At 37.0% G+C, this 13,070-nt stretch overlaps 2 protein-coding genes across 3 annotated transcripts in view; one reads left to right on the top strand and one right to left on the bottom strand.

Moving 5' to 3' along the window:
* Positions 1–4,157: 4,157 nt before the first annotated feature.
* The window catches only part of LOC120417655 (uncharacterized), a 212,976-nt gene continuing 204,063 nt past the window's right edge, over positions 4,158–13,070 (bottom strand). Inside the window, exons 5-6 of the mRNA XM_039579776.2 lie at positions 5,901–6,062; positions 4,158–5,838 (exon numbers count right to left, since the gene is read on the bottom strand). Of these exons, the coding sequence (XP_039435710.2) occupies positions 4,207–5,838; positions 5,901–6,062 (1,794 nt within the window). The 3' untranslated portion in view covers positions 4,158–4,206. The remainder of the gene's footprint in view (positions 5,839–5,900; positions 6,063–13,070) is intronic.
* LOC120417654 (uncharacterized) lies at positions 8,557–9,249 on the top strand. 2 transcript variants are annotated; one of them, XR_005605493.2, is made up of 3 exons: positions 8,557–8,651; positions 8,720–8,962; positions 9,026–9,249. XR_005605493.2 is itself a non-coding variant. In XM_039579775.2 (2 exons), the coding sequence occupies exons 1-2, from the start codon at positions 8,697–8,699 to the stop codon at positions 9,213–9,215; spliced, it is 456 nt and encodes a 151-aa protein (XP_039435709.1). In that variant the 5' UTR covers positions 8,639–8,696; the 3' UTR covers positions 9,216–9,249. The 2 variants fall into 2 exon arrangements, 1 of the variants encoding a protein (XP_039435709.1); XM_039579775.2 differs by having other exon boundaries at positions 8,639–8,962.

The following is a 13,070-nucleotide window of genomic DNA, read 5'->3' as shown; positions in this document are numbered from 1 at the left end:
CTCACAATAAAATACAGATCGATTCGGCCGAAAGAACAAACATTTCCTTACCTATTTTAAACTCACGATAATTTCACGATTTTTTGCACCGCTCATTCGCGTACAGGGCAGGACTTGAGGATTGAGTTTCCCTTTGTTGCCATGCCAGTTTTTGGCGTCTCCTCTCGTTTATTTTTTTTTGCTAATTTTTTTGATTTTTATTCCCATTCGATAAATACATTAATATAGGAACGTAAATTTTTGTTACTTTTTGTTTGTTGCGAATTGTGGCTTTCGCTGCTTCTTTATTTTAATAATTAGCAGATTTTGTTGAAAAAGTTGCGTTTTTTCTGGATTTTTTCTGACTGTCAAGCTTTAATTCAAATTAGTCTATGTTTGAAGGATGTTGTCATTGAAACACGTCATCAAAAATCACCCAGTTTCCGTCAAAACAGAACCTTCACAAATTGAATTTTAGGCCTATTGATGAATTTCGTTAAATTCTAAAAGTCTAATCAAAATCTGACAGCTCTCAAACTCTTTTGTGAGTACATGTACATTCATAATCACCCAGTATTCGGTAAAACAGAACTTAATCAGTATTGATTAATTTGGGCAAATATCAGATTTGAGTGAATTTTACTAAGAATGCTATAAAAAATTGTGAAAAGTAAAAAAAAAAAAATTACACAAATCCTGGGTGCTGAATAAGGCTTTCTAGTCAGAAATTTACCAACACATTCAAAGTATGTTTACATGACAGCTGGACGTTTGTTTGCATCAGGTTTCCTATCTCTTTGTAGCAAAAAATTTTTGTCAGGGGACTTCTAGCTGGGTTTTTTTGACTGACTGCCCAGTATGTCAGCCAACATACTTCGCAGGGCTGTGACAGCTACAGCTCGACACAGTGACGAGGAGTTCGTCATTTTTGAGTTAAATTATATTTTTTTCACTGGGCCTAGTAAGCCTTATAGTGGTTCGCAAAACGGCCTCAATTTTGAACTGTCAAAGTGGAACCAATTTACTGTTCGCCAAAAGTAGAGAGTATTGTTATCGATCATTAAAAATTGTTTTTTTTTTGCAAGAATAAAAAAAGTTTGGCTTTTAGAACCAGAAATTGAAGTCAAGAAATCTTAAGAAAGTTGACGACGAGATTGTCATTTCTTATAATTATGAATGGAAGTTTTTTTTTGTGGTGTCAATGCAGTTTTATTTATACAGAAGCTGTCTTTATTGTTTGATTCCGATTGAAAATCTTCTCTGTTTGTTGGATCAGTTTCGCTGAATTAGTAATGTTTTTTTCGCTGGACCAAAAAGATTCCAAAATCAGCCAGGGAATTTATCTGCGACATCACAGAATTACACTCTCGCCGCAGTTCTTTGTCACCCGTAAAAAAGAAAAACCTCTTCTAACCGATCGAAACTTAAAAAAACACGCACAATTTTCCAGCAAAAAATGTAAAAAACTAGAAAAAATAAAACATATACTACTGTTTATAAAACAGCTCGTTTACCAGTAAGAAAAAAGTCATGTTTGTGCTTGAACAGCCTCCTACTTTGTAGATGTAAACAAAGTGGGATCATTCGAAAATCACGTTACGCATTCTCTCTATTCATCACCCAGCTCAAATTTGACAGATGTCTCATTTACTCATTTCGGAGTGAGTTCGGTTTAGATGAAATCTGAGGGATTTGAAATGAGGGTGCATGGATTTGACGGAAACTGGGTGATTTGTGTGAAAAATACACACTAAAATGAGTGTACAGATAAAAGGACTGCTTTAAAGTTTCAAAATTTTAGCTTTAGCATCGAATACCAACTTTGACTATTTTTTAATGTGCTTTAATTGAAATAAAAAAAAAATGGATTCACATTTCATTCATCAGAATTGAAGCATTTTGTGAAAAAATAGGTACACGGAAAAACATATTCCCCCTTTTTTGTTTAACTTTTTATGACCTAAAATTGAAATCCTAAAATACATACTTTTGAATCTGTGGATTTTTTTTTGATTCATTTTAAGAGATTTAAAAATACATCTTTTGAGACATAGTCACACGGTGCAAAGTCTTGTTTAAGAGATATGATTTTTTTAATGTAGTGTTTTTTGAAAAATGTAAAAAAATGGACAAAAAAAACTAAAACTAATTTTTTAAAGCAAAATCGAATTTGCAATCGAAAAGTACCTAGTATTTTTTGCATAGAAAAGGACGTTTAAAAGTTATTGTTATTGTTACTTCAGGTATAAATTTTCGATTTTGTTTTAGATTTTTGAGTTTAAAAAATAATTCTTGAAAAAAAGCGCCACTGAAAAAATATTTTTGAAGAAGCTGAAAAAATTTACTATAATTTACTACTCTATGAATATTTGAAAATCGAACAATTAGTTTCTGAGATACAGCCTCACAAAAAAATCGAAACTTTTACGAAGATTTCTGATCTCTTCAATAAAAATATTCTGAAAATTACAATTTGGTCTAAAATAAGAAAAAGGAAAATTATCTTTTTAAAATCCTTTTCAAAAGTTAAGCTTGATTTTCAAATTTTCAAATTATTTTTATTGAAAATATCAGAAAATTTCACAAAAATTTCAATTTTTAGCATTGAAAATCGGGCCGGTAGTTTTTCGAGACACCGTCATTAGAAAATTACAGGCAAATTAGGTGACGCTTAGAGAAGGCTGAATCTCTGAAACTAATTGCTCGATTTTCGAATCTCCAGAGAGAAAATCATAGGAAGTTTTTTCAGCCAATCAAAAACCAAATCGTAGGTATTTTTCTTTATGAATTATAATTAAAATGCAAAGATATAATGAAATTGAAAATAAATACCCAAAAGTGGCCATAACTTGACATTTTATCAAAAAAATTTAAAGTTGTTTTCAATTGCAAATTCGATTTAAAGTTTTTTTTACCATATTTTCGATTTTTTTTTCAAAAACCACTTAAAAAAAAATGAACTTCTAAACCAGATTTTTAACTAATTCTCACTGTGATTCAAAAGATGTATTTTTTAGTCCCCTAAGGTCGTTCCAAATATTTTTTACAGTTTATGTCGACCTCCTCTTCAAAGTCAGCCTGAATAATCAAGGGACAAGTTTTTTTTTTAAAAGCTTCAAAATTTTAATAAAAATTAGAGCTTAATCAACCAGTAGTTGGCATGTTTGAACTCCTTTGAAAAAGCTATAAAGTTTTTTTTGTCGCGAAAAAAAATATCCGTCTATTTCTCAATATTTTGAAATGTAATGATCGGAAAGCAAAAATGCATTTTAAAATACTTTTTCATCCAAATGTTTCAACCTAGGCTTGTAATTTCAATCTTTATATATTTTTTATATTCAAACAATATTTGCAACGGCCTTAAACATAGAGAAAAAATCGAAAAATAAAAAAAAGTACTTATTTTGGGAACCAAACTTTAAGTCAAAAAAGTTAAATAAAAAAAATCGGAAATATTTGTTTCCGTGTACCTATTTCTTTCCGATAAGTCCTCATCATAACCTACAACTTTGCCGAAGAAATCAAATCAATCAGAAAATCCCTTCTCAGGATACATAATCTCATACCTACATTTACATATCCATTTTGTATGGGGATTTGTATGGAAAAACTAATGATGCAAAATTGCTTCTTTTGACATAGGAAGAAATGGACAAAGTTTAACCCATAGCAAAAATGAAAATTAAAAAATCGCGAAAAAATTGTGAAATCGTGGACTGTCACTGTGGTTGTTTTTTGTTGTGCTACACTTTACAAAAAGTCGATTGTATTTTTTAGTAGGTCCGAGAGCAAAATTTCAATCCTGTATTATTCATCGGCAACACAATCACATTCAAATTTTATAAATAACGTCGAAACGATCCAAATACTAACGAAAACGCTGCGTTTCAGTGGGTTTGACAGTTCGTGGCAGTCCGTCAGAGCTAGAACCAAAGTAAATATCTCCCTCAATGTGGGTAATATCAGTTTTGCGTGCAAGGAGGCCCAATCGATTTGACAGCTGCCAGGACGCAGTCAAACAACAAACGAGTGGTAAGTTGACATTCAAGTTGAACTGTGGTGTCGTGTGGTGAGAACGAGTCAAATAGAAATAAAACTTAAAAAGAAAATATTTTGATGACCCACAATTTTAGCATCATGCAAGAATTAAAACTTGAACAGAAACTCAATCCAGAAAACGCCACTTTCGGAAGTGTCTTCAAAGCGAGAGAGCGAGGAAACTCCGGATTACCGGCTGGCAACGATGGTGGCAGTGTTGAGTAGGATCGGCGCCGCCGTGGCGCCGGACGAGGCCACCGCTTGCGACTGGAGGGTTCCCGCCGCCGTCAGCGAGGGCAGCGGAGGAGGAGGAGCGGCAACCGAAACCGGTGATTGCTGAAGTGCGGCTGCGGCCGCAGCTGCCGCCGCCTGTTCGGCGGCAGCTCGACTTTGCTTGCCGGCTTTGACGTTTCCGGCGGGGTTCTTCTGGGCCATGTGCGTCTGGTAGTGCTTCGCGAGGTGGGCCTTCTGGCGGAAGCTTTTGCCGCAGAGGGAGCAGGCGAAGGGTTTCTCACCGGTGTGGGTTCGGATGTGCACGTTGACGGAGTACTTGTCCTTGAAGCCCTTGGAGCAGATCGAGCAGTAGTGGAGGGAGCGCTCCTTCCGCTGGCCGTTACAGTGGCCGGTGGGGCTGGGGTTGCTGCTGGGGTTTTGGCTGCTGGAGGTGGTGCTGCTGAGGATGGAGACGGCCGTCGTGTTCAGGTTGCTCATGCTGGTGTTGTTGTTGTTGTTGACGGCTATGCTGTTGTTGTTGTTGTTTGTGGTAGTGGTGGAGTTTGCACTGTTGTTGTTGAGAGATCGCTTGTACTTCTTGGATGAACGAGGCGCTTTGACCTTGGTGGTGGAGGTTGTCGTGACAACGTCGGACGACGTGGTCGTCGATATTGCGTGGTGGCCGGTGGCGTTGGCCGCCGCACTGGATATCACTAGGCTGTTATTGCTACTGATGAGGGCAGGATTCTGGTGTTGGTTGATGGCAGCGGCGGTTTCGACGATAATCTCGGTGTAGTTGTTGTTGTCTGTACAAAACTGCTGCACTTCGGACGCGATCCGTTTGAGCTTCTCGTAGTCCTCGGTGAAGGTCGAGTCGAGCGTGAGGAACATGTCGTCGACGACCACGCCCGACCCGAGGTCACCGACCACCGGATGTTGCACGTGCTGCGGGTTGTTGACGGCAGGGTTGTGATTCGAGCCGGGCGAGTGTAACGTCGAATCTTCAAAGAGCGGGTTCGCCGACAGGGTCGAGTCGGCGTACGCCATCGTGTCGGCCTCGCCCGTGTAGACCAGTCGCCGCAGGTCTTCCTCTTTGATTTGGCCGGCCGGGATGACGGTGATGCCGCCGTTCTGCAGCTGGACGGCCGTTCCCTTGGTGTAACCCTTGCCTTGAAGGGCACACCGAAGCAACGACTCCGATGTCGTCTCGTGCTCTATCACGTTGTGGTCCGACATCTGCCAGTCGTTGTTGTTGTTGTTCTGGTACGCTATCACACTGTTCGGGTCCATTAGGCTGTTGGACAGCACGATGTTGGTGGATGTCACTGGTATTTGTTGTACTTGCTGGTGAAGGTGCTGCTGGTGCTGGTGTTGTTGTTGCTGCTGCTGGTTCAGCAACTGCTGTTGCTGGTCCTCCTTGCCGTGGTGGTCCGTGCCGAAGCCACTGTCGTCGTAGGAGAAGCACTCCGTCTTGACGTACCCCGGAAAGCCGCCGAGGATCGTGTCGAGATCGAGATTCGAGGCAGGTGGGGGTGGTTCCGCCGCGCTGGGGTCCTTCCGGAGGACCCACGGTTCCGGCGCACCATTCAATACTGTCAAAGTGTAGATCTGCGAAAGAGAGAGTGAGGTTAGCCCTTTGTCTTTCTTCCCTTCCAGCTTGCAATACAAACCTGTCCGTCGGTGTCGGCAACCGTATTGCTGACCGCTCCTCCAGCCTGCTGCTGCGGCTGCTGGCCGGGACCGCTACCCTGCTGCTGGATCCAGCAGTACCGGTTGATGTCGTCGAACATCGTCTGGTCGAGCCGGTTCGCATCTTTGTCAGGTCCCCAGAACTGCGGAAGAAAGATCAAGGTTAAAAACTTGCAATCACTAATTCTAAACTGTCAAAGTTCAAGGTGGTCAACCAACAGGTAACGTAACGTCAAACTAATATACACGCTGCAGCGAAGCTGCGCACATTCGGTAATTACGAGATTGTTCGCAAAAAGGTATCCTTTCACTCTCCGAGCGGATGCGCCTCTAATGGTTTATTTTTATTTGATTTTTCTTGTGCGGGACTCGTGTGCGCTCTCCGCTAGTTACTTCGCTTTCGTTTACTACTAGCTTCTCTTAAAGTAGAGGCGGCGGTAGTTTTTAGCCGCGGTGCTCAGAAAGAAACACGGATTTTACAAATTGTGGTCCGGCAAATAGGCGCCCGGCACGCTCACCCCCTGCGCAAAGCGCACTTTAAATGCGCGAATTAAATAACAATAATTTCTTTATTAAAGCGGTCGTAAAATGGTCCGCTGGACGGTGAAACGTTTTGGTTTTGTGGACCTTTTCGAAAAAGTTTATTGCGATTTGTTTAATTCAATGGTCAACGGGTTTGTGGAGCTTCTAACGAGCGTCAAATGTTTGAGAGATGGAGATTTGTTATCAAGCGTTACATGGATGAAGAAGCGCTTCAATATTCATATCTTTTTGTTTTTTAAAAATTTTATGACATTTCAAACCAATTTTCAAATCCGAACCTATTCAGAAACGATTAAATAAGGCATCTGTCAGACTTAAATGATTTTCACTCAATTTTCGTTGAATTCAATCAAATTTGACAGGTGCCCATTTACTCATTTCTGAGTAGGTTTTTTGTTTTGAGGAAATATGAGTGATTGTAGATGAGCGAGCAGATTTAATAAATCTGCAAAAAAACAATTATTTGAGCCTAAATTGAGCAGTTATCATCGCAAGACAGGTAGTCGTACGAAGAGTCGTACAGAATTTTGACATCAACAAAGTAAGATTTACCCAAAATCAGAGTAAGTAATGTTTAGAAGTGGGTAGTATTTGGTTCTGCTGTGATTTCAATTAGGGCTAAGAGAAAAAGGATGAAGAAGCGTTTAAATATTCATAAAATGTTTTTTTTTTTCAAAATTATATGACATTTCAAACTAATTTTCACCTAGATTTAATTGAAGTTTAAAACAAAGATATTTCTCATTGTGTACAGTATGGTAATCGTAAGGAACGCGGTCAAGAAAAGTTGCGCAATTTTGCTTGGGATTTTTAAATTTTGGATTCTTTGAATTTTTAAATTTTTGATTTTTTGAAGTAATTTTTTTATTTGTGATATGTTATCAGAAATTTTTAGAGTCCTATTCCTTAATTTTAGAATTATTATTTTTGGAATTTTCAATAGTTTGATGAATTGTTTTTTGAATGTGTTATTATTTCATTAAAGAAATCAATTGTAGCATTATTTAATATTTTAATTTTGATGTTCTAAATTTTCCAGATCAGGAATTTTCGACTTTTTTCAATTTTTAACGTTTGAATTAAGAATTTTTAAATTTTGGGGTCTCTAATTTTTAAATTTCTGGTTTTAGAATATTTTAAATAGAGAATATTGAAATTTTGGAACAAAAACAAAAACCATAAATTTTTGATTCTTGGAATTTTTCAATTTTTGATTTTTTGAATTTTTGAAGTTTTTTTTTTTGTTTTTGATATGTTATCAGGCTTTTTTAGAGCAATATTCTTGATTTTTGAATTTTTATTTTTGTTTTTTTTTTTAATTTTGATTCTTTGTGTTTTGAATGTGACATTATAATATCGTTAAAAAAAACAGTTTTCATGTTCTGAACATACCAAATTTACAAATTTCGACTCTTTGAAATTTCTGAATATTTTGCATAAAGAATATTTAAATTTTGGAATTATTGAGTTTTTAAATTTTGGCCTTTTTGAATTTGTCAATTTAAGGTTTTTTGAATTTTCGAAGTAATTTGTTTTATTTGTGATATGTTATAAGACATTTTAAGAGCCTTATTCCTTGATTTTTGAATTTTTATTTGAGGTTTATTTTTAATTTTGATTCTTTGTGATATTATAATTTCTTCAAAAAAATCAATTGAAGCATTATTTAATATTTAAATTTTGATGTTCTGAACTTTTCAAATATAGAAAGAAAGACTTTTTGAATTTTCAACGCTTGAATTAAGAATTTTTAAATTCAAAGACTCCACAATAAAGAATAATTATTTTTTGGAAATTTTAAATATTTGAATTTTTTTAAATTTTGGATTCGTTGAATTTTCCAATTATCGATTTTTTTTTTCAAATTTTTGAAGTATTTTTTTATTTGTGATATGTTATCAGACATGTTTAGAGCCATATCCCTTGATCTTTGAATTTTTATTTTTAAGTTTATTTTAAATTTTGATTCTTTGTTTTTGAAATGTGATAATTTCTTTTTTTTAAATCAATTGTAGAATTATTTAATATCTAGGGGGTGTACAGAGTCAAAGTTTTTACTGTTCGTCAACATATTGACGCTGCCATTAATATATTGGCAACCAGCACGATCCGTCGTTCGATCCGGAGATACGCGGCTGTCCGAAGACGCTTTGATGGCGGGGATGGTTTTGTAACCGGAGCACCAGTAAGTACGTGAAAAGAACGATGTTCGAACCGAGACGGATGAAAGCGGGATGACGGATGCATCTGTTTCCAGCAAGTGCACTGGAGTGAACATAAAATACGAAAAATATCAGAGTAACCGAAAGCGGTCCCTTTTCACTGGCGTACTCCAGTACGACGAGTATCGAGGCAACGCACCGAGGTCACCGATGAACGGAACATCGGTTAGTCATCACCCTTGTCATGCAAGGCGAGGAGGACACCATGATGAACCTAGGACGTCACGATTCTTGAGGGCATCATCATCCGGAGGCGATCGGTTTGAAGAGTCTTCCGGGTAAGTAAGCAGATTTTAGCTTGCAAAAATAAATTACGACACTCATCATGATTAATTCTTCAGCCATCGGGATCACACTTTTATCATCAATCCTCCGGGGACAATCATCCAGAAGAATACCATCAGGAAGAACGTGGTGGACCACGCCGTCAGAATTTTAGCAAAATGGGCGGAAGGAATCCCCTCATCACGACATAAATTTCGTGACAGTTCTAATGAATACGGACTTACGACTTCACACTCTTTTCCCTAAACACTCTGAAATTGATCAACCTTCTTACCAATTATTCACAGTCTGTTTTCTTTACACAGTCACGACTTCACAGTCCCCCACCAATCACATTTTCTTCTCAACCACAATCTTGACTTCATACTATTCTTTCCAATCACAAAAACGTTTTTACACTTTTCTTCGCAAACACTCACGACTTCACAGCGTGAAGTTATACTCTTCTCCTCAACATGATTACGATTTCACGAGCACTCTCGCGTTTTCACAATCATTCACAAACTCATTCCTAATCGCTTTCACGACTTCACCAGAATTTTTGACTTCACGCTCATTTTTTTCAATCACACTAACCCTTTCGCATTCTTTTTCACTATCACGTTCACAACTTCACATTTTTCTCGTAGTCATACTTACGACTTCACAATATTTTTTACATTCACACAAGTAAGCATAAGGAATGTGGGGCCGATCGAGTTTGATCTTTCATCCAATTTGTTTTGAATAAATAAAAAAATAATTTTGTTTTATTTAGTTTATTGACAATTTTGCTAAAAAAATTCATCAAGAATCACCAATCCATCGGCTCGTGTCCATCGTAGCTGCTTGGTGTTTTCGATATCAAAGATTAATTAGAGTTGGCCACCAGCAGGGAATGTTGATACTAGGTCACGTGGCCTCGTGTTGGCGATGCTGGATCTGTACTTCCGTCGATCGAAGGCGCAATTGTAAAGTTGCGTCTGGGTTTTTTTTTCCAGACACTGCTTGGGAAAGTGGCAGACGGGACGACGCCGGCATGTACCGGGCCGTGTTATGGAACTCAACGTTGCGAGAATTTTCGATATTTTTCAACAGCACGCGATTCTTTAGACCGTGTCACGTGGGGTGCGGGTTGTTTGGCCGGAAAGTGTGCGGGTCTTGAATATTATCGTGACCAACTATGGTCCCGGTAATCGTACATCATTTGATGACACTCGGAAGTCGTATCCGTACTCCGGAAGTTTTTGGATCGTCATGCTCACGACAGAATCAGCTGCTCCATATCTTGATCGCCGCTCGGCACTCGTGCGAAAGTATAAGCTATACTTTTGGCTAAGCGCTACGTTGCCTTCGTCTTTCTCGAACGTAGCTCTCCGAAGGTGGACGTAATTCCGTAAATTTTTGAAGTTTCCGGGCCGAAGCGACGCTTTGTTTTCTGTTACGCTAGAAAAAGTAGAGGTTAGTTCGGGTTGGGTGATTCAAGAAAGGCTTTGGCGGCACCGGTTGCGCTGACACCAACTGCTCTTGCGTCGCTTCCGTTGCATCCATCCATTTCCTGGCAATCCCACCGGTGCTCTTGATCCGACAAAAGCACCCTTACACCAGCCTGTTGGAGCAGGTTCTTCTGGGACTGGATATTTTTGGGCAGATCAAAATTCTTGCGGCTACAACGCGATCTGGGAGGTGCCGGAACAAGCGTAGTGGCCGGAGTGCGATTGGTTTTCGTCGTCATCATCCGAATAGAATTCCTCGCAGCTCAGGACGACACCTTTTTCGTCCTGGTGGCTTAGGATTGAAGTCACGGTTGTACGGCTATCACTAGCGGTTCTTTTCCAGCACCGCGCCGATGGTCACGGTCGCTGGTCAAAATGGTGAAAACTTATCTCTCCGTCGCAAAGTCCCTTCCGGGTATTTTCCTACACCGACAAAACGAAAACTTCCAACATCAGCACGACGGAACAAAAGCAATGAAAAATGGCGTCCTAAATATATTTTTTTTCTTACACACGTTCATAGAGTTAGGGTGGGAAACCAAGGTTTTTTTTTATACGGTAAATATGAAAAGGTGGGGTCTCGTCAATAAATTAACGAAATGTCGATACTTTAACCAAATATTTTAATTTGTTAATAGTCTATTAACCATTCTGTCCACCCCCTAGTTTAATATTTAAATTTTGATGTTATAAAACTTACCAAATTTAGATTTTTTTCCTTTTTTTGAATATTTTGAATAAAGAATATTTAGATTTTGGAATTTTTGGATTTTGATATTTTGAATTCTTTGAATTTTTGTTTTTTTGAAGGTTTTTTTCAATTGTGACATGTTATTAGACATTTTTGGAGCCATATTCCTTGATTTTCTAATGTTTTTTTTTAATTTTGACTAATTGTTTTTTGAATGTGATGTTATAATTTCTTTTGAAAAAAGCAATTGTAGCATTATTTCATACTTATAAATATATAAATTTGTATGTTCTGAATATTCCAAATATAGAACTTTCGACCTTTTGAATTTTTAATGTTTGAATTAAGAATTTTTAAATTATGGAGTCTTTGAATTTTTAAATTTTTGATTTTGAATATTTTGAAGAAAGAATATTTGAATTTTTGAATTATTTTTTTTATTATGTGTTATCAGGTATTTTTAAAGCCATATTCCTTGATTTCTGTTTTTTTTTTAATTTTGGTTCATTGTTTTTGTAATGTGATGTTATAATTTCTGTAGAAAAATCAATTGTAGCATTATTGAATATTTAAACTTTAATAAATATGCCAAATTTAGAATTTTCGACTGTTTTGAACCAAAAATTTTAAAATTTTTGAGTCCTTAAATTTTCAAATTTCTGATATTGGAATTTTCTGAATAATTCTTTGCCGTATTTTAATCTTCGGAGATATTTTTATATTTTTGGTATTTTTGTATTTTTAGTTTTGTATAAATTTAAGTTTTTTGTTTATTTTTAAATTAGAATGGAAAAATGTCTAAATTTCTGAATTTTTAAATTCCCGTTTAATTTTTTTTAATATTCTGCCAGACAATTTAGTGATAATTGTTGGCAAACAATAAACAAAATCCGTCTATTTAATATAAAGCTTTGACATTTTTAAATTCGGCATCATAAAGAATCTAAGAATTTCCAAAATAATTATTACGTTTGAATTTTTCAGTCGCATTCAATAAGCAAATCCAAATTATTAGTTTTTTCATCAAAACATATCAAATCACTCACTTTTGTTTAAAACCGAACGTATTCAGAAATTAGTAATAGAGGAGAAAAGAAAATTTTGAGGCTAGGAATTTTGACAGGTATGATTTTCATAAAGTATTCGCCTCCTTTTCTCTCTCACAGAAAACTGGAGACAATGTAGCTGTCAAACTAGGCCTGTTAAACTGTTAAAGTCACTCACAAAATGAACTTTGAGTGATTTGAGTTCATTTCTGACGTCACGGTTTTGAATGAATTTCACTCAAGTCTGGACAGATGCAAAAATTTAACAACAACAAAGCAAACCTTACCCAAAAACAAAGTGAGTGATGTTTAGGACTGGTAACTCCAACCTAACATGAGTTAATTCACATTCGTTACACGCTAAAAGAGTTTAAGGAGAATTTTGAGGTAGAAAGATTTTTTGCTGCTTAAAAGCGTTTTCTCTCTCCAATCAAAACATTTGACATTTCCTTCTTTCTGAGCATAAAATTGAGCACTCTTCATCGCAAGACAACAAACCGAACATTGTCAACAACAAAGCAAAGTTTACCCAGAAATAGAGTAAATGATGTTTGAAAATGGGTTGCTCCAACTTAAAATGAGCTCAAGATGTCAAACGTTTGTTTACATTCGTAACACGCTAAAAGAATTTAAGGGAATTTTGAAGTTAAATTACATTAAATAACTTTTGCTGCATGGGTTAAAAAGCGTTTTCTTTCTCAAAATAAATCTTGACGCTTCCTTCTTCCCTAGAATCGGAAGGCTTTCGCTTTTCTCCACGTAGAGGAAGGAGAGGGCGGCGTTAATTGATTGACCGATGGCCAGGCTAAACGAGTTTCTTCAGAGTCGCATCGGCGCATCCCACTTCTCCAGCTCGAAGACAGTTGAAGTTGATTTACGCAGACGATGG

The sequence above is a fragment of the Culex pipiens genome, chromosome 3, assembly GCF_016801865.2.
Source record: "Culex pipiens pallens isolate TS chromosome 3, TS_CPP_V2, whole genome shotgun sequence".
Taxonomy (NCBI): Eukaryota; Metazoa; Arthropoda; class Insecta; order Diptera; family Culicidae; genus Culex; species Culex pipiens.
Note: the sequence above shows the minus strand (reverse complement) of the source record. Positions and strands in the feature narration are given on the sequence as shown.